Source organism: Aegilops tauschii, chromosome 5, assembly GCF_002575655.3.
Source record: "Aegilops tauschii subsp. strangulata cultivar AL8/78 chromosome 5, Aet v6.0, whole genome shotgun sequence".
Lineage (NCBI taxonomy): Eukaryota > Viridiplantae > Streptophyta > Magnoliopsida > Poales > Poaceae > Aegilops > Aegilops tauschii.
In genome coordinates this window covers 575938200-575962991 of record NC_053039.3, presented here as the reverse complement: position 1 = coordinate 575962991, position 24792 = coordinate 575938200, and the positions used below count along the sequence as shown (strand labels likewise).

Sequence of the window (24792 nt, the reverse complement as noted above, 5' to 3'; positions counted from 1 at the left end):
GTGCATTGTACACCAGGACAAGACATTCAAGGCTGGCTAGAGATCGACCTTTCTTGTCTTGTTAAATTCGTCCGTCCAATCAGTAGAACGTCTAGTGTGGAAAATATTTAGCACCTAACATAATACTCGGTGTGAGCATTATTTGATACTTTTTTAGGGCATTCACGGTCACACAAAACTCAACCTCACGGAGACAAGTCTGCAAGTCCGCTCTCGTCATGAGTGTATGACCTCATGGTGATGCTTCGATGATGCGCCTGCGGGGATGGTGCTACGATTAGTGTTGTTCTGGCTCCAACCTCATCACGGCATCGACCCCCTGGGATGAGGCACCAAGAGCATCTACAGCAGGATACACCAAATGTTACCCCCTTAAAAGACCGTGAATGTGCCAGCGTCCGGCGCATCCGCGGGCATTGATAGGTCACATCTTAAATAATCATTCCACAATTGGTATCACAATTATCAAATCTCAAATCCATATAATTACATGCAACATAAAACCTAATCTAAGCGAAGTTCCTCCGGCTCCGTCGTGCCGATGTCCGGCGGCCAGCCGCACCCCTCGAAGTGTTAGCATCGGTCGCCGGCAAGGTAGAGTAAGACATGGGACGTCGCTGGTGGATGTGAGGTCAACGATGGATCCGTCGTGGTCGGAGGCCGACATGTCTAGCACGATGCGGCTGCGGCGCCCGAGGTAGTAGACCATCCATCTCGATGCTGGAGTGTGTGACTCCACCACGCCAACGTCTGCCGCGGCCTCCCGCGCCCTCTACCTCGCACGGTAGGCACGCCGTGCCATACCTTCACCAGACGGGTTACGGATGGCCTCATCGTTGGTGCGACAATGAAGGGGCTGCAGGTCTACCATGGTGTTTGGACGCCGGACGGACCGCACAGCCTCCAGCGAGGCAGCGACGACCCGCCATGCGTTGGATCCACGCACCATTTGGGCGGACGTGGTAGATTCCCAGTGGATCGAGTCCAACAGCTGCGAGGCATTCTACTCACAGTGGATGTGCGGACGGTCATCTCCTTCTCAAACCCGACTGGGATGTAGTCCCAGTTCACAAATTGGCTGAGGAGGACTTGATCCGCCGCCTGCCATGCCGGAAGGGCTGAGATCGCCGAAAGTGAGCTTGGGGGCGGAGGGGAGTGAAATGGAGTGGAGTGGACTGGCTAGGATTGGGTCCGGCAATCGGATATGGATGAATATATGTGGGGTTGTGGTGGGCCAGCATGGCCGGCTCCGATGTGGCAGATGCGCCCGGCCTCCCCATATTCGCCACAGATTTGGGCTGAATATGACGGGTGTCTGTCAGCTCGGGCATTTGAGGCCGGTTTGAGGCACCCGTAAGGGTTCCTTTTTTTTTTGACCGGTCACTGACAGAGCAGTTAGACCTGGTGTTTGAGGGGGGTTTGAGTCGCCCAGCTATAGACGTTCTAACAGCTTTGGTTCCTACGGGTTGTCACATATGGCATTTTGGATATGTGGTTTCGAGGTGGCTATGCTATCTTATCTATGGTGTTGATGTTGCAAAGCCTCTACTTTCGTCCTAGTGCAATCCAAAATCTTTAAAATAGTTGGATTTTTCCATAATCTCAGGATTTTGGGTAATCCCACAAAAGAAAATGTTTGGAGTTAAAAGAGTGCCCCTGTTGCAACAGGTTATTACGACAAGAATGCCACCGAGCCACCCAAGTCCAGTACAGAAGAAGATGAGTGAGCGCATGGGCCTCAATGCCCTATCTGTTTGCATCGCTTGAACTCGAGCAGGGCCAGCGCTAGGGTTCCAACGCCGCCGCCAGCCCCGCCTCACTGCCGTGGACCTCGCCGCCGCCACACCTGACTCCCAATGCAGCCCATCTCAACTGCGGCGGCAGATTCTCAGCACACAACTCTTTCTAAAATCTCAAATTGTAATCTCAAAAATGAACTCGACGGCATATTCTGGGAGCATTTTGCAGAATTTTGATTCTGTAGAATCATGCGCGAAAAGGACTGAGCCTTAATTGCACTACACAAACACGCTTGGATAGGTAGATATGCAACAGTATGTTATTGTGCATTTACTATTACTTATATTGATTAATGGACAGCAGAAAAAATAACTAATTAATCAAGTAGCTCTGTTGTACTAATTCTGAACTAGCTAGCTAGCTACTTAGCAAGGAGATTAATCAAATACTAATGCTAAGGCAGAGAGAGACAAGAGAGGAGATTGCCAAGAATCCTCTCTGGCCACTAGCTACAGCTTAACTAGCAACAAAAAATTAAGTTGGGCTGGCAGGTAGGCTTATTATACCAACATCCAAGCAGCTAGGAGGAGGAGGAAGACGACCAAGCTAGACCAGCCTATATATATGCACCGCACCTTAGCTACCTTTTGCTTCCCTTCCCTTCCGCCCACCTAGATTCTACCTGCATCAAGCAGCTAGTACGTGCGCGCAGCTGCCGGCACAGTCAAGGCGATCGATGGATAGAGATCCCATGGAGGCACCGACGTTTACGACGGGGGCGCTGGCTATGCCAACGCCGGCGCCGGCGAGCAACAACAGCGGCAAGAAGGCGTCGCGGTTCAGGCGGGTATGCGTTTTCTGTGGGAGCAGCGCAGGGAGGAAGGCGGCGTACCAGGCGGCAGCGGTGCAGCTCGGGCAGCAGCTGGTGGAGCGCGGCATCGACCTCGTGTACGGCGGCGGCAGCGTGGGTCTCATGGGTCTGGTGTCCCGCGCCGTGCACGGCGGCGGCGGGCGCGTCACGGGCGTGGTGCCTCGGTCGGTTCTCCCGCTGGAGCTGATCGGCGAGACGCCCGGCGGGGAGGAGGTGAAGGCGGTGTCGGGCATGCACCAGCGCAAGGCCGAGATGGCCCGCCGCGCCGACGCCTTCGTCGCGCTCCCCGGCGGCTACGGCACGCTGGAGGAGCTGCTTGAGGTCATCACCTGGGCGCAGCTCGGCATCCACGACAAGCCGGTTAGTCACCTCACCCTATGAACTCGCAAAGAACATATTTTTCTGTATAGTTTCGTGCAAAATTGTGATGATTTTGTTGGCTTTCGTGATGAGTTTGATCGAGGTGAATGAATTTTGTGAACTGTAGGTGGGATTGTTAAACGTGGACGGGTACTACGACTCGCTGCTGGCGTTCATCGACAGGGCGGTGGAGGAGGGGTTCGTGGCGCCGGCGGCGCGGCACATCATCGTGGCGGCGCCCACGCCCAGTGAGCTGCTCGCCGCGCTGGAGGAGTACGTGCCGGCACACCACGACGCCTCCTCCGTCAAGCTCAGCTGGGAGTCGTCCGTGGACACCATGACCTGCTTACCATCCAAGCCCGATATCTCTCGCTAGCTAGCTAGCCTGGCTTGTATACTAGCCTAGGATGGAGCTACCTGCTCAACTACACAATTAAGATTGACATACATTTATACATCAGATGATATATTCATCCAACCAACCGTACGCGTATTCATACTGATATCATGAACTTTTTGTAGACATAGACTACTTAGTATATTGATCAATTGGTGATTACTCTGTGACTTGTATATGAATGTGTGTTCTTGCCTGCTTTGGCTAGCTTGTGCTAGTATGTGGTATCTTTTGTTCCCATTTCTGGGGGGGGGGGGGGGGGGGGGGGGGGGGGGGGGGGGGGGGTGCTGATTCCCATTCGGGGGTTCTTGGCAACCACACACGTACGTATGTACTACAACACATTATGTGTTGCATGAATGATTGCATTGCAAAAAGGTAGATCGATGATGGATGTGGCCACCTCCCCAACAGTCGGAAAAGGTGGATCCATTCAGTCATTCATTCATATCCCTGTCTACCTGCAGTAGCTACAACTTGCAGCTTTACCCGTGTGGCGCCGTGTGCATGCATGTGTGTGAGAGGTCAGCAATTCACGCACGTGGATGCACCACCGGGCAGCAAACGGTAGTGGCCGGGGACCTTCTCTGGGGTTGTGGAAGATAGGATGCAGCCAACCAACCAGGTACTGCTGTTCATGTGCTGTCCAGTCAAATCTGATCCAATCCAAGTATCCAACCAACACAGGCCAGACGTGGAAAGAAACCAAAGAATGCATGGCTCACAATGCTCACTCTACTCAAGTCACCCTCACAATTCTTCTTAGACTCCTCACAATGAGAAGTATCATAAACTAGTATATCATGCATATGATACTACCTCCACAATATAATGCACAATATCATAAATTCGTAGCATCATATCTGCATCATTTATTATCATGCATGACACATATTAGTACTCCCTCCATATCGATGGATTAGGCACATTGCAAAAATGAAATAATCCCAAAACACTTAGGCGCGGTGCATTAACTCTCACATCGTTTCTTATTTCTTAACATGAATAAAGGAATCAACCAATAAGAGATGTGGGGCGTGTATGCTTTCAGTGAATTGAGACTATCTAGCACGGCATATATATAGTGGTTCATTGCATACAATGGTACTCCCTCCGTTTTTATTTACTCTGCATATTAGATTTGGCCGAAGTCGAACTTCATAATGTTTGACCAAGTTTATAGAAAACAATATAAATATTTACCATAACAAATGTATATGATGTGAAAGTACATTCAACAACGAATCTAATGCTATTGATTTGTTATTGTTTATATGTTAATATTTTTGTTTATAAACTTTGTCAAAGTTTGCAAAGTTTGACTTTGACCAAAGTTAATAAGCGGACTAAATAAAAATAGATGGATTATTAATTAGCAAATGAACATTAAGTTATCTCGTTTTCCCCTCCGTCTTGGTCACGGTGCACAATCTAAGATGACTAATGCACCGGTACGGAGGGAGTACACCATTTAATATGATACGGTATCATATCATGATACTCAATCCACTCTCTCTCCTCATTTAACTGAATGTCACCTTAAGGCTGGTCATATTGGGACACTAGTCTAAGTTACTACCTTCGTGATGCAAAGTAACATAATAGTAGTATCATAGATGACTTCATTTATTAGCTTGTAGACTCATTTTGTCTTGGAAAACGCTATGTTACAGTAACATATTGTGTTACCAGCTCTCATTAATTACTTGCCACATAAGCAGAATTTTCTCGAAGTGCGCTATGTTACTAGCTAAGTTAGTCCCACTATGACTAGCCTAACAAAAATGCCTAGTATGCATGATACTAGTTATGATACTCCCATCGTGAGCCTCCGATCCATATTAATTGCCACCGATTTAGTACAAAGTTATTAATATGGATCGGAGGAAGTATCAGTTACCTATTTATCCTCTCCTAATAAGACTAGCCACAATGGAGAGTAACATACACTAGTAACATACACATATCCCTAGACTATGTTACTACCTTCATAATGGGTAGTAACATAAGTATGGTAACATGTAAAGCCTCATTTATTAGGTTATAGACTCATATTACATTGGGAAATGTGATGTTACAGTAACTAGCTAAGTTACTTAAACTACCTCTCTCCTCGTTAACTCATTGCCACATAACCAAATTTACTGAGTTAAGTTGGACTCGATGTACTGCTGAAGTTACTTCCACTGTGGCTAGTCTAACATTACTATTTTTTGCACTTCACACCCTGAATTATGGTCTAGGAAACATAATTATCTCCCGCGAGGCGGACGGCTAAGGCACCGGCGTGGGTGTAGCGTGGCAGTGGATTTGGCCTACAGGAGCTCCGCGGAGATCCGGCTATTGCAAGGTGTGTGGTTGGTCAATCTTGCGGGGTGATGACACCATCAAGGTCATAGATCCCTTAGTGTTCTCCCAGTGATGGACGCACACGACACTTTCCCTTTGGGGCAGCAGGGAACACCACCCACCCAAATCTCTCACCCAGACCTTCCCAAAAAAAAAGGAAACGACTCTTTCCGGTGTCCTTCCGGTCCAAGACCCGAATATTTCCATGTGTGTCATCGATCAAACGACTTGCTGAAATCGGGACAAGTCGATGAAGGACATGGTCAGGTCGTTGGTTGGGTTGGGTTCCACCGAACGCCTGTTAATTAAAAATGTTACAATGGCGGCGCAGGAAAAAAAAGAAACGTAAACATGTTACAAAGATCTTTTGCCTTTTTCTTACAAGTCACCCCTGGGTTTCATCACTATCAAAGATGACAGGAGCATAAGTTCAACAACCAACACACATCCCACTCACCCGAACGGCAAACATTTTTTACGGAGTTACTACAGTCTGTGTTTGATTACCATAACTTGTTTAAGTAGTACATGTGGCCGTCCATGTCTCCCCCCAAGAGGCAAGATAGGCCATTCGAGTAGCAACCTTTCAAGATTTGGATAAGAATCTTGTCCGAGAATCGAATGGAATCGAATATGCCTACGCGTACGTAAGCTGCTGAGGTTGATTCATCATTCATGCACTGCATGCTGAAGCGGAGAGAGATATCTTCAAAGTCAGCTGGTCGAAACAGAGTTCAACATATATGCATGCATCTTTGCCCTTTGAAAAAGTATGTTTCTAAAATTTCCACCGGTGACATCAAGTCAAACGTGTAGTTGGCAACAAGTTAGTGCAACTGCTAATTTATCCATATATATACTTTGTTTTAATCTAGCCAGGTAAGACTGGTTTCTTTGCTGAAATTTGGTACAAACGTACGTAGTCTAGCATCGTCAACACGCATGCATCTTCGGATTATTATAAGTCGTACCTCAAGTGGACAAACCTCCTTTGGTAACTTACCTTGGTTACTTCCGCGGAGCTGGTCAAGCAAGAAACAAGCGAGTACGTACGTAGACTGCTGAACCAATTGCAGAACAACACGTACGCCTGGACCATAGTGTATACCCAATTAGTGTTGACAGGCAGACTTTGGTGTGTTATATTATTATTACAGGTGCGTATGCTTGTTCCAGTTGGCTGCTACACATGTTAATATCTGCTGACGTGAGCGGCCAGTCATGCCTGCTAGAATGTGTATATTCCTAGAGGAGTGCACATTCACGTTCACATGTGAGGTCCCGATGAGAAAAGCATGTTTTCCACGAGGCTGGTGGTTGTGGCACATTCAGACTTGAGGCTAGGAAACAACACTGTCATCGCCCCGGTTGACAACGCTGCAGCTTCAGCCAAAAACGTTATCACGGCAGCAAAACAGCCGGCCCAAGGAAACGCTGCCATGGCAGCCACATGGACCCCAGGGACCAATCAAGGAGAGGGTCACCCCATCTAGCATCCAGCTCGGATCGTGCATCCAAATCACAAGTATGTTGGCCCCAACTAGACCAATGCTACTCCCTCCGTAAACTAATATAAGAGTGTTTAGATCACTACTTTAGTTATCTAAACGCTCCTATATTAGTTTACAGAGGGAGTACTTAAGAAGAGGTGCAAGGGGAAGGAAGGCATCCGGTGGATCATGGCAATAGCTCGACGACTTTTACATTTTTGGTTTTACCTTTTCTCGCAATCTTGTACTATGAGAGAGAGACTACCTACTATACTTGAGCGAGTGAAATCAATAGAGAGAACTGAATCCTAAGATCGTGGTATCAGAGACCAACCATGACCATTCTGCGGCCGCCAGCGTTGGATGCTCCTCGCCGGAAACAAGCCCATGAAGCTCTCGTTGCGGCCATGGATCTGGAACTTTGCACCTACCTCGATAGGATGAAAACCAATGCAATCGATCACGCCGCCAAACATGACAGCATCGCGGGGGCCCAATCCGCCACCATTCTCAAGGCGCTCGGCGCGCAGACGGGATGCATTGACGCCCTCACCATGTGGAAGCTGGAGCTCGAAGCATGCTTCGCCAAGCTAAAGCTCTCTATTTCTGCGATGCAGGACGATCCTCTGCCACAACAACTATCACGAGAGGAGTGCCTACTACACCTCGTTCTTGGCTCATGGCGACCTCACGTGTAATCAAGCCACGGCGTCAGTGACCCTCCAGTCCCCGGAGGAAACCCTAGTCAATGGTATGATCATCTCCTCTTCTCCATTCCCTGTTCCAATGTCCTCTCAAGTTTTAGCCACTCTCAGTCAACATCCACCCTCCATGGCATTTTCGAATTTCACTGGAGAAACCCCACAGCTTTGGAAGATGCTCTATGAGCAGTACTTCTAGATGTTCACTGTGCATGTATCATACTGGGTACCCATGGCAATCCTCAATTTCTCCGATTCTGTGGGCATCTAGTTATAGTTGGTGCAGAAGAAATCGGCATGAATCACTTGGGAATCCTTCACTGCTCTCCTGGGCACATGCTTAGGTCGTGATAAGTATCAACTACACATTTGCCAGTTCTATGCTATTTGTCAAACAATTTCTGTTGTTGATTTTATTGAGCATTTTGAAACGTCGATGAACCATTTGATTTCATGTTCGGAACTAACTCATCCATATTCTTTCTGACACAATTTTTCAAGGGGTTGCGTTCGAATATTTGTGCGGTGGTGCTGATTCAGTAGCCGCCGAACCTCGATATTGCTTGTTCGCTGGCCCTACTTCAGGAGGAAGTGGCCGACGACGAAGCAACAACGCAGACCATGGTGGTGAAGATGTACAAAAACACAATGCTCCGATCACACTGCAATACCATCACCGGCTTCCTTCTCCATACCTTCACCGATCTCTGCAACAGTGATGACCCACAAGTATAGGGGATCTATCATAGTCCTTTCGATAAGTAAGACTGTCGAACCCAAAGAGGAGCAGAAGGAAATGACAAGCGGTTTTCAACAAGGTATTCTTTGCAAGCACTGAAATTATCGGTGACAGATAGTTGTGTGATAAGATAATTCGTGACGGGTAACAAGTAACAAAAGTAACTAAGGTGCAGCAAGGTGGCCCAATCCTTTTTGTAGCAAAGGACAAGACTGACGAACTCTTATATAAAGCAAAGCGCTCCCGAGGACACATGGGAATTGTTGTCAAGTTAGTTTTCATCATGCTCATATGATTCGCGTTCGTTACTTTGATAATTTGATATGTGGGTGGACCGGTGCTTGGGTGCTTCCCTTCCTTGGACAAGCCTCCAACTTATGATTAACCCCTCTCGCAAGCATCTGCAACTATGAAAGAAGAATTAAGATAAATCTAACCATAGCATTAAACATATGGATCCAAATCAGCCCCTTACGAAGCAACGCATAAACTAGGGTTTAAGCTTCTGTCACTCTAGCAACCCATCATCTACTTATTACTTCCCAATGCCTTCCCCTAGGCCCAAATCATGGTGAAGTGTCATGTAGTCGACGTTCACATAACACCACTAGAGGAGAGACAACATACCTCTCATCAAAATACCGAACGAATACCAAATTCACATGATTACTTATAACAAGACTTCTTCCATGTCCTCAGGAACAAACGTAACTACTCACAAAGCATATTCATGTTCATAATCAAAGGAGTATTAATTATCATGAAGGATCTGAACATATGATCTTCCACCGAATAAACCAACTAGCATCAACTACAAGGAGTAATCAACACTACTAGAAACCCACAGGTACCAATATGAGGTTTTGAGACAGAGATCAGATACAAGAGATGAACTAGGGTTTGAGAGGAGATGGTGCTGGTGAAGATGTTGATGGAGATTGACCCCCTCTCGATGAGATGATCATTGGTGATGACGATGGCTTCGATTTCACCCTCCCGAAGGGAAGTTTCCCTGGCAGAACAGCTCCGCCGGAGCCCTAGATTGGTTCTGCCCAAGTTCCGCCTCGAGACGGCGGCGCTTCGTCCCGAAAGCTTCCTTTGGATTTTTTTCTAGGTCAAAACACACCATATAGCAGAAGATGGGCATCAGGGGCCTTCCAGGTGGCCCACAAGGCAGGGGGCGCGCCCGCCACCCTTGTGGATGGCAGGTGGCCCCCCTCTGGTGCTTTCTTCACCCATTATTTTTTTATTACAAAATAATTCTCCGTGAAGTTTCAAGACTTTTGGAGTTGTGCAGAATAGGTCTCTAATATTTGCTCCTTTTCCAGTCCAGAATTCCAGCTGCCGGCATTCTCCCTCTTCATGTAAACCTTGTAAGATAAGAGAGAAAAGGCATTAGTATTGTGATATATTGTGTAATAACATCCCATAATGCAATAAATATCAATATAAAAGCCTGATGCAAAATGGACATATCAACTCCCTCAAGCTTAGACCTCGCTTGTCGTCAAGCGAAAACCGATATCGAAAAATATGTCCACATGTTTAGAGATAGAGGTGTCGATAAAATAAAATACGGACATGAGGGCATCATGATCATCTTTAGAACAGCAACATATAATGTCATATAATTTCTTATGCTAAAGTAGGAATTCGTTCACAAGGTAAAGTATGAATCAAAAACTTTATTGGAAACTAACAAACTATGGTCTCAGTCATTGAAGCAATTGCAATTTATCATAACATCGGAAAGAGTCAATTATCAGAGCTTTTCAGCTAGTCCACATACTCAACTATCATTTAATCTTTCACAATTGCTAACACTCAAGCGATACTTATGGGTACAAAGTTTTAATCGGACACAGAGAAAGATAGGGGCTTATAGTTTCGCCTCCCAACCTTTTACCTCAAGGGTAATGTCAACAATAATACTTTATGATAACCTACATCCGAGTGGATATATATATATATATATATACGAATCTCTCCAACATATAGTGCTTGCCAAAAGAAAAAGTGTACAAAAGGAAAGGTGAAGATCACCATGACTCTTGTATAAGGGTAGAAGGTAAAAATAAAAGATAGGCCCTTCGCAGAGGGAAGCAGAGGTTGTCATGCGCTTTTATGGTTGGATGCACAAAATCTTAATGCAAAAGAGCGTCACTTTATATTGCCACTTGTGATAAAGAACTTTATTATGCAGTATGTCGCTTTTATTTTTTCCATATCACAAGTTCGTATAAATCTTATTTTCTTCACACTAATAGATCATACATATTTAGAGAGCAAATTTTTTTATTGCTTGCACCGATGACAACTTACTTGAAGGATCTTACTCAATCCATAGGTAGGTATGGTGGACTCTCATGGCAAAACTGGTTTAAGGGATGTTTGGAACCACAAGTAGTATATCTACTTGGTGCAAAGAATTTGGCTAGCATAAGGGGCAAAACAAGCTCAACATGTTGGAGGATCCATGACAATATAACTTCTATTCGGATATAAGAAAACATAAGACATTATGTTGTCTTCCTTGTCCAACATCAACTCTTTAGCATGTCATATTTTAATGAGTGCTCACAATTACAAAAGATGTCCAAGATGGTATATTTATATGTGAAGCCTCTCTTTCATTATTACTTCCTATTAATTGCAACAATGACCAAAACTATGTTTGTCAACTCTCAACAACTTTTATTCATCATACTCTTTATATGTGAAGTCATTACTCTCCATAAGATCAATATATGATCTTTTTATTTCTTTTTATTCTTTCTTTTATTTTACTCCCTCAAGATCATAGCAAGAAAGCAAAGCCCTCAACTCAAAACTACTCTTTATTATATATAACTCACGGACTTGATTACATAGAGGGAACATAAAGCAAAACTCAAAGCTAGATCATACTAAAACTTTATTCTACTAGATAAAGATATAACCAAAAGGATCAAACTAAGAAAAATGATAAAGGTAAAGGTGTGATGGTAATACGATACTGGGGCACCTCCCCCAAGCTTGGCAGTTGCCAAGGGGAGTGCCCATACCATGTATTTTATGTCTCTTTCTTCGGAGGTGGTGATGTGGTATTCTTGGCGACGATGCCCCTTAGGATACGATTCTCCTCCTCGAGCCTATTATTTTGCTGCTTAAGATCCATTACCTCCTTGCGGAGTTTACCCGTGACGGCTAGAGCTCCATTCACCCATGGATGTTTCGTAGCTGCGGGGGAAAAGCAACACTCTTTTTCATATTTTCATAAGAGAGAAATTTAGCATTGGGAGGGATGACCGAATTTGGTATTGCTGAGCACTGAAGTTCCTCCATCATGAATCTACTTTGAAGACGAGAGGTAACTTCTTGATCCTCCAACATGGCATCCACCCTTTTCAAGTCGGACTCCATCTCTTCCTCCATTGATGGCCCAAAGTGGTCAGCTTCGCTGTTTGCTCTTGGGCCCGGCGTCGGATGAGAGACACGACTCTCCCCGACTGACTCTTGCGAAGACATCTTGCTCCAAATCTGCTGCAGAAACAACTCAAAACGAAAACATGGTATTTTGTCGTGGTACGGTGGTCAAAACCTTCAGGAGATTATATAATGAATTTTTACCGACCAAAAGAAGTATTGTGCAAGAAAATGGAGTCCGGAGGGCACACAAGGTGGCCACAAGGCAGGGGCGCACCCTCCACCCTTGTGGTCTCCTCGTGCATCTTTTGGACTACTTTTAATTTTCCTAATTTTTTAAATATTCCAAAACGGAGAAAAATTAGTATTGGAAATGTTTCAGAGACGGTTTACTTACCGTACCACATACCTATTCCTTTTCGGAGTCTGAAACATTCTGGAAAGTATCCCTTATGTACACCTCCGATGTTACGGTGTCAATTATATTGGTCTGAACATTTATGGGATTACCTGAAATATAATGTTTGATTCTTTGACTGTTTACCACCTTCGGATTTGTACCTTCGGCGTTGTTGATTTTGATGGCACCGGAACGATATACCTCCTCGATAATGTAAGGACCTTCCCATTTAGAGAGAAGCTTTCCTGCAAAAAATCTTAAACGAGAGTTGTATAGCAAAAGAATGATCACCTACATTAAACTAACGCTTTTGTATCCTTTTTTCATGCCATCTTTTAACCTTTTCTTTAAACAACTTAGCATTCTCATAGGCTTGGGTTCTCCATTCATCAAGCGAGCCAATGTCAAATAACCTCTTCTCACTGGCAAATTTGAAGTCACAGTTGAGCTCTTTGATTGCCCAATAAGCTTTATGTTCTAGTTCGAGAGGTAAGTGACATGCTTTCCCATAAACCATTTTATAAGGAGACATACCCATAGGATTCTTATAAGTAGTTCTATAAGCCCATAATGCATCATCAAGTTTCTTAGACCAATTCTTTCTAGATCTATTAACAGTCTTTTGAAAAATCAATTTAATCTCTCTATTGCTCAATTCTACTTGACCACTAGACTGTGGATGATATGGAGATGCAATTCTATGGTTAACATCATATTTAGCAAGCATTTTACGGAAAGCACCATGAATAAAATGTGAACCACCATCAGTCATTAAATATCTAGGGACTCCAAACCTCGGAAAAATAACTTCTTTAAGCATCTTAATAGAAGTGTTATGATCAGCACTACTAGTTGGAATAGTTTCTACCCACTTAGTAACGTAATCAACAGCAACTAAAATATGTGTATACCCATCAGAGGAAGGAAAAAATCCCATATAATCAAAGCCCCAAACATCAAATGGTTCAATAACAAGTGAATAATTCATAGGTTTTCCTGACGTCTATTAATATTGCCAATTCTCTGACATTCATCACAAGACAAGACAAACTTACGCGCATCCTTGAAGAGAGTAGGCCAATAAAACCGGATTGCAATTCCTCGTGTGCAGTTCTATCTCCAGCGTGGTGTCCTCCGTAAGACTCGGAGTGGCACTTGCGTAGGATCTGTTCCTGTTCATGCTCAGGTACACAACGTCTAATAACACCATCTACTCCTTTATAAAGGTGTGGGTCGTCCCAAAAGTAATGTCTCAAATCATAGATTTTTTTTGTTTTGCTGGTATGTGAAACTAGGTGGTATAAATTTAGCAACAATGTAATTAGCATAATCAGCATAACATGGAGTATTACGATAAGCATTTATGACAGCTAATATCTCATCAGGAAAGCTATCATCAATAGGCAGTGGGTCATCAAGAACATTTTCTAACCTAGACAAGTTGTCTGCAACGGGGTTCTCAGCTCCCTTTCTATCAATAATATGAAAATCAAATTCTTGTAGCAAGAGAACCCATCTAATAAGTCTAGGTTTAGCATCTTTCTTTTCCATAAGATATTTAATAGCAGCATGATCAGTTTGAACAGTTACTTTGGAATCAACAATATAAGATCTGAACTCACAAGCAAATACAACTGCTAAAAATTCTTTTTCGGTAGTAGCACAATTTCTCTGGGCACTGTCTAGAGTTTTACTAGCATAATGAATAACTTTCAATTTCTTATCAACTCTTTACCCTAGAACATCATCAACAACATAATCACTAGCATCACACATAATTTCAAATGGTAAATTCCAATCAGGTGGTTGAACAATAGGTGCAGAAATCAAGGCTTTCTTAAGTATTTCAAATGCTTCTACACAATCATCATCAAAAACAAAAGGGACATCTTCTGCAAGAGATTTGTGAGAGGCCTAGAAATTTTAGAGAAGTCTTTAATAAACCTCATATACAAACCAGCATGACCAAGGAAACTTCTTATACCTTTGATATCTTTAGGACACGTCATCTTTTCAATAGCATCTACTTTAGCTTTATCAACTTCAATACCTCTTTCAGAAATTTTATGCCCCAAGATAATACCTTCATTAACCATAAAGTGTCACTTCTCCCAATTCAAGACAAGATTAGTTTCTTCACATCTCTACAAAACTCGATCAAGGTTGCTTAAGCAATCATCAAAAGAAGTTCTGTAAACGGAGAAATCATCCATGAAAACCTCAACAATCTTTTCACAAAAATCAGAGAATATAGCAGTCATGCATCTTTGAAAGGTAGCAGGTGCATTGCATAAACCAAAAGGCATACGTATATAAGCAAAAGTACCAAAAGGGCAAGTAAAAGTGGTCTTTTCCTGATCATCTTGACACAGGTATTTGAGAAAAACCAGAATAACCATCTAGAAAGCAAAAATGTGTATGTTTGGATAGTCTTTCTAGCATTTGATCAATAAAAGGTAGAGGGTAATGATCTTTTCTTGGAGCTTCATTTAATTTGCGAAAATCAATTACCATTCTATAACCTGTAACAATTCTTTGTGGAATCAACTCATTCTTATCATTAGGAACAACAGTAATACCTTCCTTCTTAGGGACACAATGAACGAGACTTACCCATCTACTATCAGCAATGGGATAAATTATACATGCCTCCAGAAGCTTTAGTATTTCATTTCTTACCACTTCTTCATCTTAGGATTTAACCGTCGTTAATGATCAACAACTGGTTTAGCATCAGGCTGCAAATTAATTTTATGCTGACATAGAGTGGGACTAATGCCCTTAAGATCATCAAGAGTATATCCAATAGCGGCACGGTGCTTCTTTAGAGTTTTCAACAATTTCTTTTCTTCATGCTCTGGAAGGTTAGCACTAATAATAACAGGATATATCTTCTTTTCATCAAGATAAGCGTATTTCGGAGTATCAGGTAATTGTTTAAGATCAAACACAGGATCACCCTTGGGTGGAGGAGGATCCCCAAGGATTTCAACAGGCAAATTGTGTTTCAAAATAGACCCTTGATTAAAGAATATTTCATCTAATTCCCTTCTTTTATTGATAAACATATCATTTTCATGGTCTAGCAAATATTGTTCTAAAGGATCAGTAGGAGGCATGACACTAGAAGCAAGACCAATAATTTCATCTTTACTAGGCAATTCTTTATCATGGGGTTGTCTACCAAATTTAGAGAAATTAAAATCATAAGACATATCCCGTAGACCAACAGTAACAATATATTTCTCGCAGTCTATCTTAGCATTAACAGTATTCAAAAAGGGTCTACCAAATATGATGGGACAAAAGTCAACTTGTGGGGAAGCAAGAACAAGACAATGAGTAGGATATTTTATTTTCCCACACAAGACTTCAACATCTCTAACAAACCCAATTGGTGATATAGTATCTCTATTTGCAAGCTTAATAGTAACATCAATATCTTCTATCTCAACAGGTGCAATATCATTCATAATTTCTTGATATAAGGAAAAAGGAATTGCACTCACACTAGCACCCACATCACATAAGCCATGATAACAATGATCTCCTATTTTTAGCAGGCATGCCAACAATAGGTCCATGTTTATCTTTAGTATCGGGTCTAGCAATTCTAGCAGCTTCATCACAGAAATAAATAGCATGCCCATCAATATTATCAACCAAGAGATCTTTAACCATAGCAATACTAGGTTCAACTTTAATTTGTTCAGGGGTGTAGGTGTTCTAGTATAACTCTTACGAACCATAGTTGAAGCTTTAGCATGTTCCTTAATTCTAAAAGGGAAAGGTGGTTTCTCAATATAAGCAGTAGGAACAATAGATCAACATTATAAGTAATGGTTTCTTCTTCAACTTTAATAGGTTCTACTATTTTAACTTCAATGGGAGGATGATATTTAAACCACTTCTCCTTAAGGAGATCAACATGAGTAGCAAAAGATTCACAGAAAGAAGCTACTATCTCAGAGTCAAGTCCATATTTAGTGCTAAAATCACGAAAAGCATTGGTATCCATAAAATATTAACACAATCAAACTTAAGGTTTATACCTGACTCATTACCTTCTCGAGTTCCCAATCTTCAAAGTTGTGTTTAATTCTCTCCAATAAATCACATTTGAATTCAATAGTCTTCTTCATAAAAGAACCAGTACAAGAAGTATCGAGCATGGATCGATCATTATGAGAAAGCTGAGCATAAAAATTCTGAATAATAATTTCTCTGAGAGCTCATGATTGGGGCATGAATATAACATTGACTTAAACCTCCCCAAGCTTGAGCGATACTTTCTCCTTCACGAGGCCAAAAATTATATATATAATTCCGATCACGATGAACCAGATGCATAGTGTCGGGGATATACCCCACGGTATGACCCGGCCGGAGTTATAAATCGGCTGGGACTTGGTAAACCGGTAGGTGTTCAGTCAGATGATAACCCGGCAGGGGTTAAGCCAGATCATAACCCGGCAGACAATCATAACCCGACAGACAGTCATAACCCAGCAGACAATCATAACCCGGCAGACAATCATAAACCGGCAGACCATCATAAACCGACAGACCATCATAAACCGGTAGACAGTCATAACCCGGCAGACAGTGATAACTCGGTTGACAGTCATAACCCGGCAGATAGAGTCGCCTGGGGTTATGAAGCTCGAGACGTTATGGAGCCCAAGACGTTAAGAAGCCCATGAAGAGAAGTCAGAATAGTTTAAGTCTTAGTCCGAGTTGGACTCTACATGTAACCCGCCCCTTTAACATATATAAGGAGGGGCAGGGCACCTCAAGGGGGAGAGAAATAATCTTAAGGGTTAGACACAACTAGGAGAGCCGGTTTATGGCGACTCCCTTATGATCATAATGAGACCTAGCCTCAAACAGCATGTAGGGTTGTTACCGGATGATGTTTCCCGGGGCCCTAAGCTGTCTAAATCCTTGTATTGTGTTGCGTTTCTCGATTCTGCTCAACCCCTCTCAAGCTACCACATAGATGCGTTGGCCTCACGACTAAGTCCTCACACTAGGACATCTGTCGTGACAAATCCACGACACATAGGATAAAACTTCTGATGAAATTCCAATTTTAATCGGTTGTAGTTCCATGATCCAATATCATCACATAGCCTATACCATGTCAATGCCTTTCCCTTCAAATATAAAGGGAAGACCTTCTTCTTGACAACATCCTCGGGCAATCCTGCAAGCTTAATTAATCCATAAACTTCATCCACACAGATTAGGTGCATATCAAGATGTAATGTTCCATCTCCTGCATAAGGATTAGCTTGCACTTTCTCTATCATACCCGAAGGAATTTCATAATAAATACTTTCAGTAGGTCCAGTAGGTTGAGGAGCAACTCTTTTCTCTTCCGGTCGAGGTGAAGATACCCGAACAAACCCCTCAAAGGATTATTTTCCATAGTAACAAGTGACAGTAAATTTCAGCACGTAATATAAATGTTTCCTTACCAAATTCCACTTACCAAAGACGCTTCACTCCCTGGCAATGGCACCAGAAAAGAGTCTTGATGACCCACAAGTATAGGGGATCTATCGTAGTCCTTTAGATAAGTAAGAGTGTCGAACCCAACGAGGAGCAGAAGGAAATGACAAGCGGTTTTCAGCAAGGTATTCTCTCAAGCACTGAAATTATCAGTGACAGATAGTTGTGTGGTAAGATAATTCGTAACGGGTAACAAGTAACAAAAGTAACTAAGGTGCAGCAAGGTGGCCCAATCCTTTTTGTAGCAAAGTACAAGCCTGGACGAACTCTTATATAAAGCAAAGCGCTCCCGAGGACACATGGGAATTGTGGTCAAGTTAGTTTTCATCATGCTCATATGATTCGTGTAGTTTACTTTGATAATTTGATATGTGGTGGACCGGCGCTTGGGTGCTGCCATTCCTTGGACAAGCCTCCCACTTATGATTAACCCGTCTCGCAAGCATCCGCAACTACGAAAGAAGAATTAAGATAAACACTACTGCAGGATGCTGCTAACACAACACTACGATCAGAGACCCTTCGACGAAACTGTGTGCGATGCAATAATCGCAAACGGTGGTGTAAAAAAGTCAAAAAGGTGCAAAACGTTTGTGATGACGGATGCATCAAACACGGTTCAAATTTTAGTTGTGTGTGTGGTGCAGGGCATACGATTTAGTTCAATTAACTATTTGCGATGAGGAGGAACAAAAGAAACCGGCAGCCAGATGAAGGTGTGTGCGATATACAGCATACGGTTCACTCGGATGAACTGTTTGTGATGAGGAGGAACAACATAAACAGGAAGCTAGATAAAGGTATGTGCGATGAGGGCGTACGCTTCAGAAGGATTAACTATTTGCGATTAGGCAACAGAACAGAAATGGTCAGCCAGATCAACATGTCTGCGATTGATGGCATACACTTCACACGGATGAACTGTATGCGATTAGCCACACCAAACAGAAACAGTTAGACAGATCAGCGTGTGTGTGCTAGAGGGGCACACATTCTAATTAAAAGAAGCGTGCGCGATGGTAATAACGAGCGCGCACGGTTGTTGGAACAAGACGTGTGCTGACATTGCCTATTGCGGTGCACCCTATGGTGCAAACGCCACGTACGCGGCCGAGAAAGCGTGCCCACGTTACGCCTTTCGGGAATAGTGTCGCACTTAGAACCGTCAATAAATTTTGAGCCTGCGTCCCGTCGCATTCCAAATTACTACCACTAGTCATCAACCCGTGCATCTGCACGGGCTAGTTATTTTGGAACACGTAAATACAAAAGTATTGAAGTTTTTTTCAAGAAAGAAATATCCCAGACTAATACTATTTATTATATGCATGAATAGTCACTTAATCAAAATATAGAAGATGTAGATAGTCATCTAATGAATATTAGTACTGATGGCATGGCATATTTTTGTTGTCATGAGGATACTACCACTAGTAGAAAAAGAGGCTTCCATACGCCCCCATTAGTCCCCAAAACAATCGAACCGCGACAAAAGGGGTCTTTAGTCGCGGTTCGGGAGGAAACCCGCGACCAACTATCTGGGCCCAGCGCGCTCGGTCGACAGCTGGCGGACGGGAGGGGCTTTAGTCCCGGTTGGCCTGGCCAACCGGGACTAAAGGTCCCCGAAGGCCTTTAGTCGCGGTTGGCCAGGTCAACCGGGACTAAAGGCCCATCCAGCTGGCGGACGGGAGGGGCTTTAGTCGCGGTTGGCCAGGCCAACCGGGACTAAAGGTCCCCGAAGGCCTTTAGTCGCGGTTGGCCAGGCCAACCGGGACTAAAGGCCCATCCCTATATATAGGACTCAGCTCACTTCACTTCACTCAGCTCACTTCACAATTTTCAGAAGGGGGTGGTGGGTTTGCTTTTGGTTCCTCCTATGCACACAAGGTGTTCGATGAAATGCCCGAGAGCCTGAAACAAACATGATATGAAGTGTCCGAGCCACACTTGAGCTTTCTCATTTATTTTTCCTCCGCGATCGCGGTTAGCAACTTGAACCTTTCATGTGTCATTGATAAAATATGCATGTGTGTAGTTCATTGTTTAATTTGTATTATTTCTAGCTAGTTAGTTTAACAAATGCATGATGGTTAATTATATACTTTATATAATAATAATGCAGATGAATCGGCAATGGATGTACGGTCCCCGACTCTCCGGCGAGTTCACTACGGGTTTGAAAGATTTCCTCGTAGTGGCAAATGCGAACAAGCAGCAAGGTTTTATTATCTGTCCATGTGCTGTCTGTAAGAATCAGAAGGGTTACTCCTCCTCAAGAGACGTTCACATGCACCTGCTTCGGCACGGTTTCATGCGAAGCTATAATTGTTGGAACAAGCATGGAGAGAGAGGGGTTAGAATGGAAGAAGATGAAGAAGGGGATGATATCGATGACAACTATCATGATCATTTCGGTGATACTTTCATGGAGGATGATGCTGAAGGTGGGGAAGGGTTAGGTGAAGGTGAAGAAGAGGCACATGATGAGCCCGCTGATGATCTTGGTCGGACCATTGCTGATGCACGGAGACGCTGCGAAACTGACAAGGATAGGGAGAATTTGGATCGCATGTTAGAGGATCACAAAAAGTCGTTGTATCCAGGATGCGATAATAGTCTGAAAAAGCTGGGCTGCACACTGGATTTGCTAAAATGGAAGGCACAGGAAGGTGTAGGTGACTCATCATTTGAAAATTTGCTGAAAATGTTGAAGAATATGTTTCCGAAGAATAACGAGTTGCCCGCCAGTACGTACGAAGCAAAGAAGGTTGTCTGCCCTCTAGGTTTAGAGGTTCTGAAGATACATGCATGCATTAACAACTGCATCCTCTACCGCGGTGAATACGAGAATTTGAATGAATGCCCTGTATGCACTGCATTGCATTATAAGATCAGAGGCGATGACCCTGGTGACGATGTTGAGGGCGAGAAACCCAGGAAGAGGGTTCCCGCCAAGGTGATGTGGTATGCTCCTATAATACCACGGTTGAAACGTCTGTTCAGGAACAAAAAGCATGCCAAGTCGTTGCGATGGCACAAAGAGGACCGTAAGTCCGACGGGGAGTTGAGACACACCGCTGATGGAACGCAATGGAGAAAGATCGACAGAGTGTTCAAAGATTTTGCAGATGACGCAAGGAACATAAGATTTGGTCTAAGTACTGATGGCATGAATCCTTTTGGCGAGCAGAGCTCCAGCCATAGCACCTGGCCCGTGACTCTATGCATCTACAACCTTCCTCCTTGGTTGTGCATGAAGCGGAAGTTCATTATGATGCCAGTGCTCATCCAAGGTCCAAAGCAACCCGGGAACGACATCGATGTGTACCTAAGGCCATTAGTTGATGAACTTTTACAGTTGTGGGCCAGACCTGGTGTACGTGTCTGGGATGAGCACAAAGGAGAGGAATTTGACCTACGAGCGTTGCTTTTTGTAACCATCAACGATTGGCCTGCTCTCAGTAACCTTTCGGGACAGACAAATAAGGGATACAATGCATGCACGCACTACTTACATGAGACTGAAAGTGTACGTTTGGTTAATTGTAAGAAGAACGTGTACCTGGGTCATCGTCGATTTCTTCCCCGAAATCATAACGTAAGAAAGAAAGGCAAGCATTTCAACGGCAAGGCAGATCACCGGCCGAAGCCTGCGGAACGTACTGGTGCTGAGATATTTGATATGGTCAAGGATTTGAAAGTCATCTTTGGAAAGGGTCCTGGCGGACAATCAGTTCCGCGGGGAGTTGACGGGCACGCACCCATGTGGAAGAAGAAATCTATATTTTGGGAGCTAGAATATTGGAAAGTCCTAGATGTCCGCTCTGCAATCGACATGATGCATGTTACGAAGAATATTTGCGTGAACCTGCTAAGCTTCTTGGGCGTGTATGGGAAGACAAATGATACAAAGGAAGCACGGCAGGACCAGCAACTTTTGAAAGACCCAGATGACCGGCATCCAGAATGGTTTCAAGGTCGTGCCAGCTACGCTCTTACCAAAGAAGAGAAGGTCATTTTTTTGAATGCCTGAGCAGTATGAAGGTCCCATCTGGCTTCTCGTCGAATATAAAGGGAATAATAAACATGGCGGAGAAAAAGTTCCAAAACCTGAAGTCTCACGACTGCCACGTGATTATGACGCAATTGCTTCCGAGGGGGCTCCTACCGGAAAATGTTCGAGTAGCCATTGTGAAGCTATGTGCATTCCTCAATGCAATCTCTCAGAAGGTAATCAATCCAGTAGATCTACCACGGTTACAGAACGATGTGGTCCAATGCCTTGTCAGTTTCGAGTTGGTGTTCCCACCATCCTTCTTCGATATTATGACGCACCTCCTGCTCCACCTAGTTGAAGAGATTTCCATTCTCGGTCCTGTATTTCTACACAATATGTTCCCCTTTGAGAGGTTCATGGGAGTATTAAAGAAATATGTTCGTAACCGTGCTAGGCCAGAAGGAAGCATCGTCAAGGGCTATGGAAATGAGGAGGTAATTGAGTTCTGTATTGACTATGTTCCTGACCTTAAGCCGATTGGTATTCCTCAATCGCGGCACGAGGGGAGACTAAGTGGAAAAGGCAAGATCGGAAGGAAATCCACGATATGTATGGACGGTCATTTTATGACTGAAGCACACCACACATTTCTGCAAAATTCCAGCTTGGTGGCTCCGTACTTCGAGCAACACAAGAATATTTTACGCTCGGACAACCCGGGGAAGCCTGAATCCTGGATTAGAAAGGCCCACATGGAGACTTTCGGCAGTTGGTTGCGAAAACATTTAATGAATGACAATGATGATGTTGGAGATCAGCTGTACATGTTGGCCAAGAAACCATCTTCGACTATAACGATTTTCCAAGGGTACGAGATAAATGGGAATACATTTTACACCATCGCCCAAGATAAAAAGAGCACCAACCAAAACAGTGGTGTTCGCTTTGATGCAGCAACCGAGAATGGGCGAAAGGTCACATATTATGGTTACATAGAGGAGATATGGGAACTTGACTATGGACCCTCCTTTAAGGTCCCTTTGTTCCGGTGCAAATGGTTCAAGCTAACAGGAGGTGGGGTAAAGGTGGACGAGCAATACGGAATGACAATGGTGGATTTCAACAATCTTGGTTACCTTGACGAACCATTCGTCCTTGCCAAAGATGTCGCTCAGGTTTTTTATTTGAAGGACATGAGTAGCAAACCGAGGAAACGGAAAGATAAGAAAACGATCAGTACATCATGCGATGATCCAAAGCGCCACATTGTTCTTTCAGGGAAAAGAAACATCGTGGGAGTGGAGGACAAGACAGACATGTCAGAAGATTATAATATGTTTGGTGAAATTCCGCCCTTCAAAGTGAACACTGACCCAAGCATTAAGTTAAATGATGAGGATGCTCCATGGATACGGCACAATCGTAAGCAAGCAGGGACACAAGGGAAGAATTGATGTGTAATAATTTATTGTACCAAACTTTGTTGAATGGATCATGTGAATTAAAACGTACGATGGCGAATCCGGATGATTTGTATTTGGTCGATGAACTGAATGATGTATCAAACCTTTTGTCAAACCTTCAAGGGATCGATGAACTAAATTTTTTGATATATTATTTGTATTTTTAAGATTTTAAAATGAATTAGTTTTATTTTTCTGATTTTTTTGATATATTATTTGTATTTTTAAGATTTTAAAATGAATTAGTTTTATTTTTCTGATTTTTTGGATATATAATTGTATTTTTAAGATTTTTAAATGAATTAGTTTTATTTTTCTGATTTTTTTGATATATTATTTGTATTTTCAAGATTTTAAAATGAATTAGTTTTATTTTCTGTTTTTTTGATATATTATTTGTATTTTTAAGATTTTAAAATGAATTAGTTTTATTTTTCTGATTTTTTTGATATATAATTGTATTTTTAAGATTTTAAAATGAATTAGTTTTATTTTTCTCATTTTTTTATATATAATTGTATTTTTAAGATTTTAAAATGAATTAGTTTTATTTTTCGGATTTTTGATATATTATTTGTATTTTCAATATTTTAAAATGAATTAGTTTTATTTTTCTGTTTTTTTGATATATTATTTGTATTTTAAGATTTTAAAATGAATTAGTTTTATTTTTCTGTTTTTTTATATATAATTGTATTTTTAAGATTTTAAAATGAATTAGTTTTATTTTTTTTGTTTTTTTGATATATTATTTGTATTTTCAAGATTTTAAAATGAATTAGTTTTATTTTTCTGATTTTTTTGGTATATTATTTGTATTTTTAAGATTTTAAAATGAATTAGTTTTATTTTTCTGATTTTTTGATATATAATTGTATTTTTAAGATTTTAAAATGAATTAGTTTTATTTTATATGAAAAAGGACCTTTAGTCGCGGTTCGTGACACGAACCGCGACTAAAGGCTCTTTCTGCGCGGGAACGAAATCGGCGCCAAAACCCTTTAGTCCCGGTTGGGGAGGCGGACCGCGACTAAAGGTACCCTTTAGTCGCGGTTGGCCCCAACCGCGACTAAAGGGTACCTTTAGTCGCGGTCCGCCTCCCCAACCGGGACTAAAGCTCTGTCTATATATATAGCACTTAGCAGTTTCCGCCACCTCCCATTCTCCTCTCGACGCCGAAGCCCTGCCCCGACGCCGATCGCCGCCCGCCGCCGCCAGGCTGCTGCCCCGACGCCGATCGACACCGACGCGCTGCCCCGACGCCGCCGCCCCTGCCCCAGTGAGCTCCGCCGCCCCCCACTTCCCCTGCCCTGCGCGCCGCCGCCCCTGCCCCAGTGAGCTTCGCCGCCGCCCCTGCCCTGCCCCT

At 43.1% G+C, this 24792-nt stretch overlaps 1 protein-coding gene across 1 annotated transcript; it reads left to right on the top strand.

Annotated features, from left to right (window-relative positions):
- The first annotated feature begins 2286 nt into the window (after nucleotides 1–2286).
- LOC109777774 (probable cytokinin riboside 5'-monophosphate phosphoribohydrolase LOG6) lies at nucleotides 2287–3566 on the top strand. Its single transcript, XM_020336337.4, has 2 exons — nucleotides 2287–2971; nucleotides 3099–3566. The coding sequence occupies exons 1-2, from the start codon at nucleotides 2477–2479 to the stop codon at nucleotides 3345–3347; spliced, it is 744 nt and encodes a 247-aa protein (XP_020191926.1). The 5' UTR covers nucleotides 2287–2476; the 3' UTR covers nucleotides 3348–3566.
- The last annotated feature ends 21226 nt before the right edge of the window (nucleotides 3567–24792 follow it).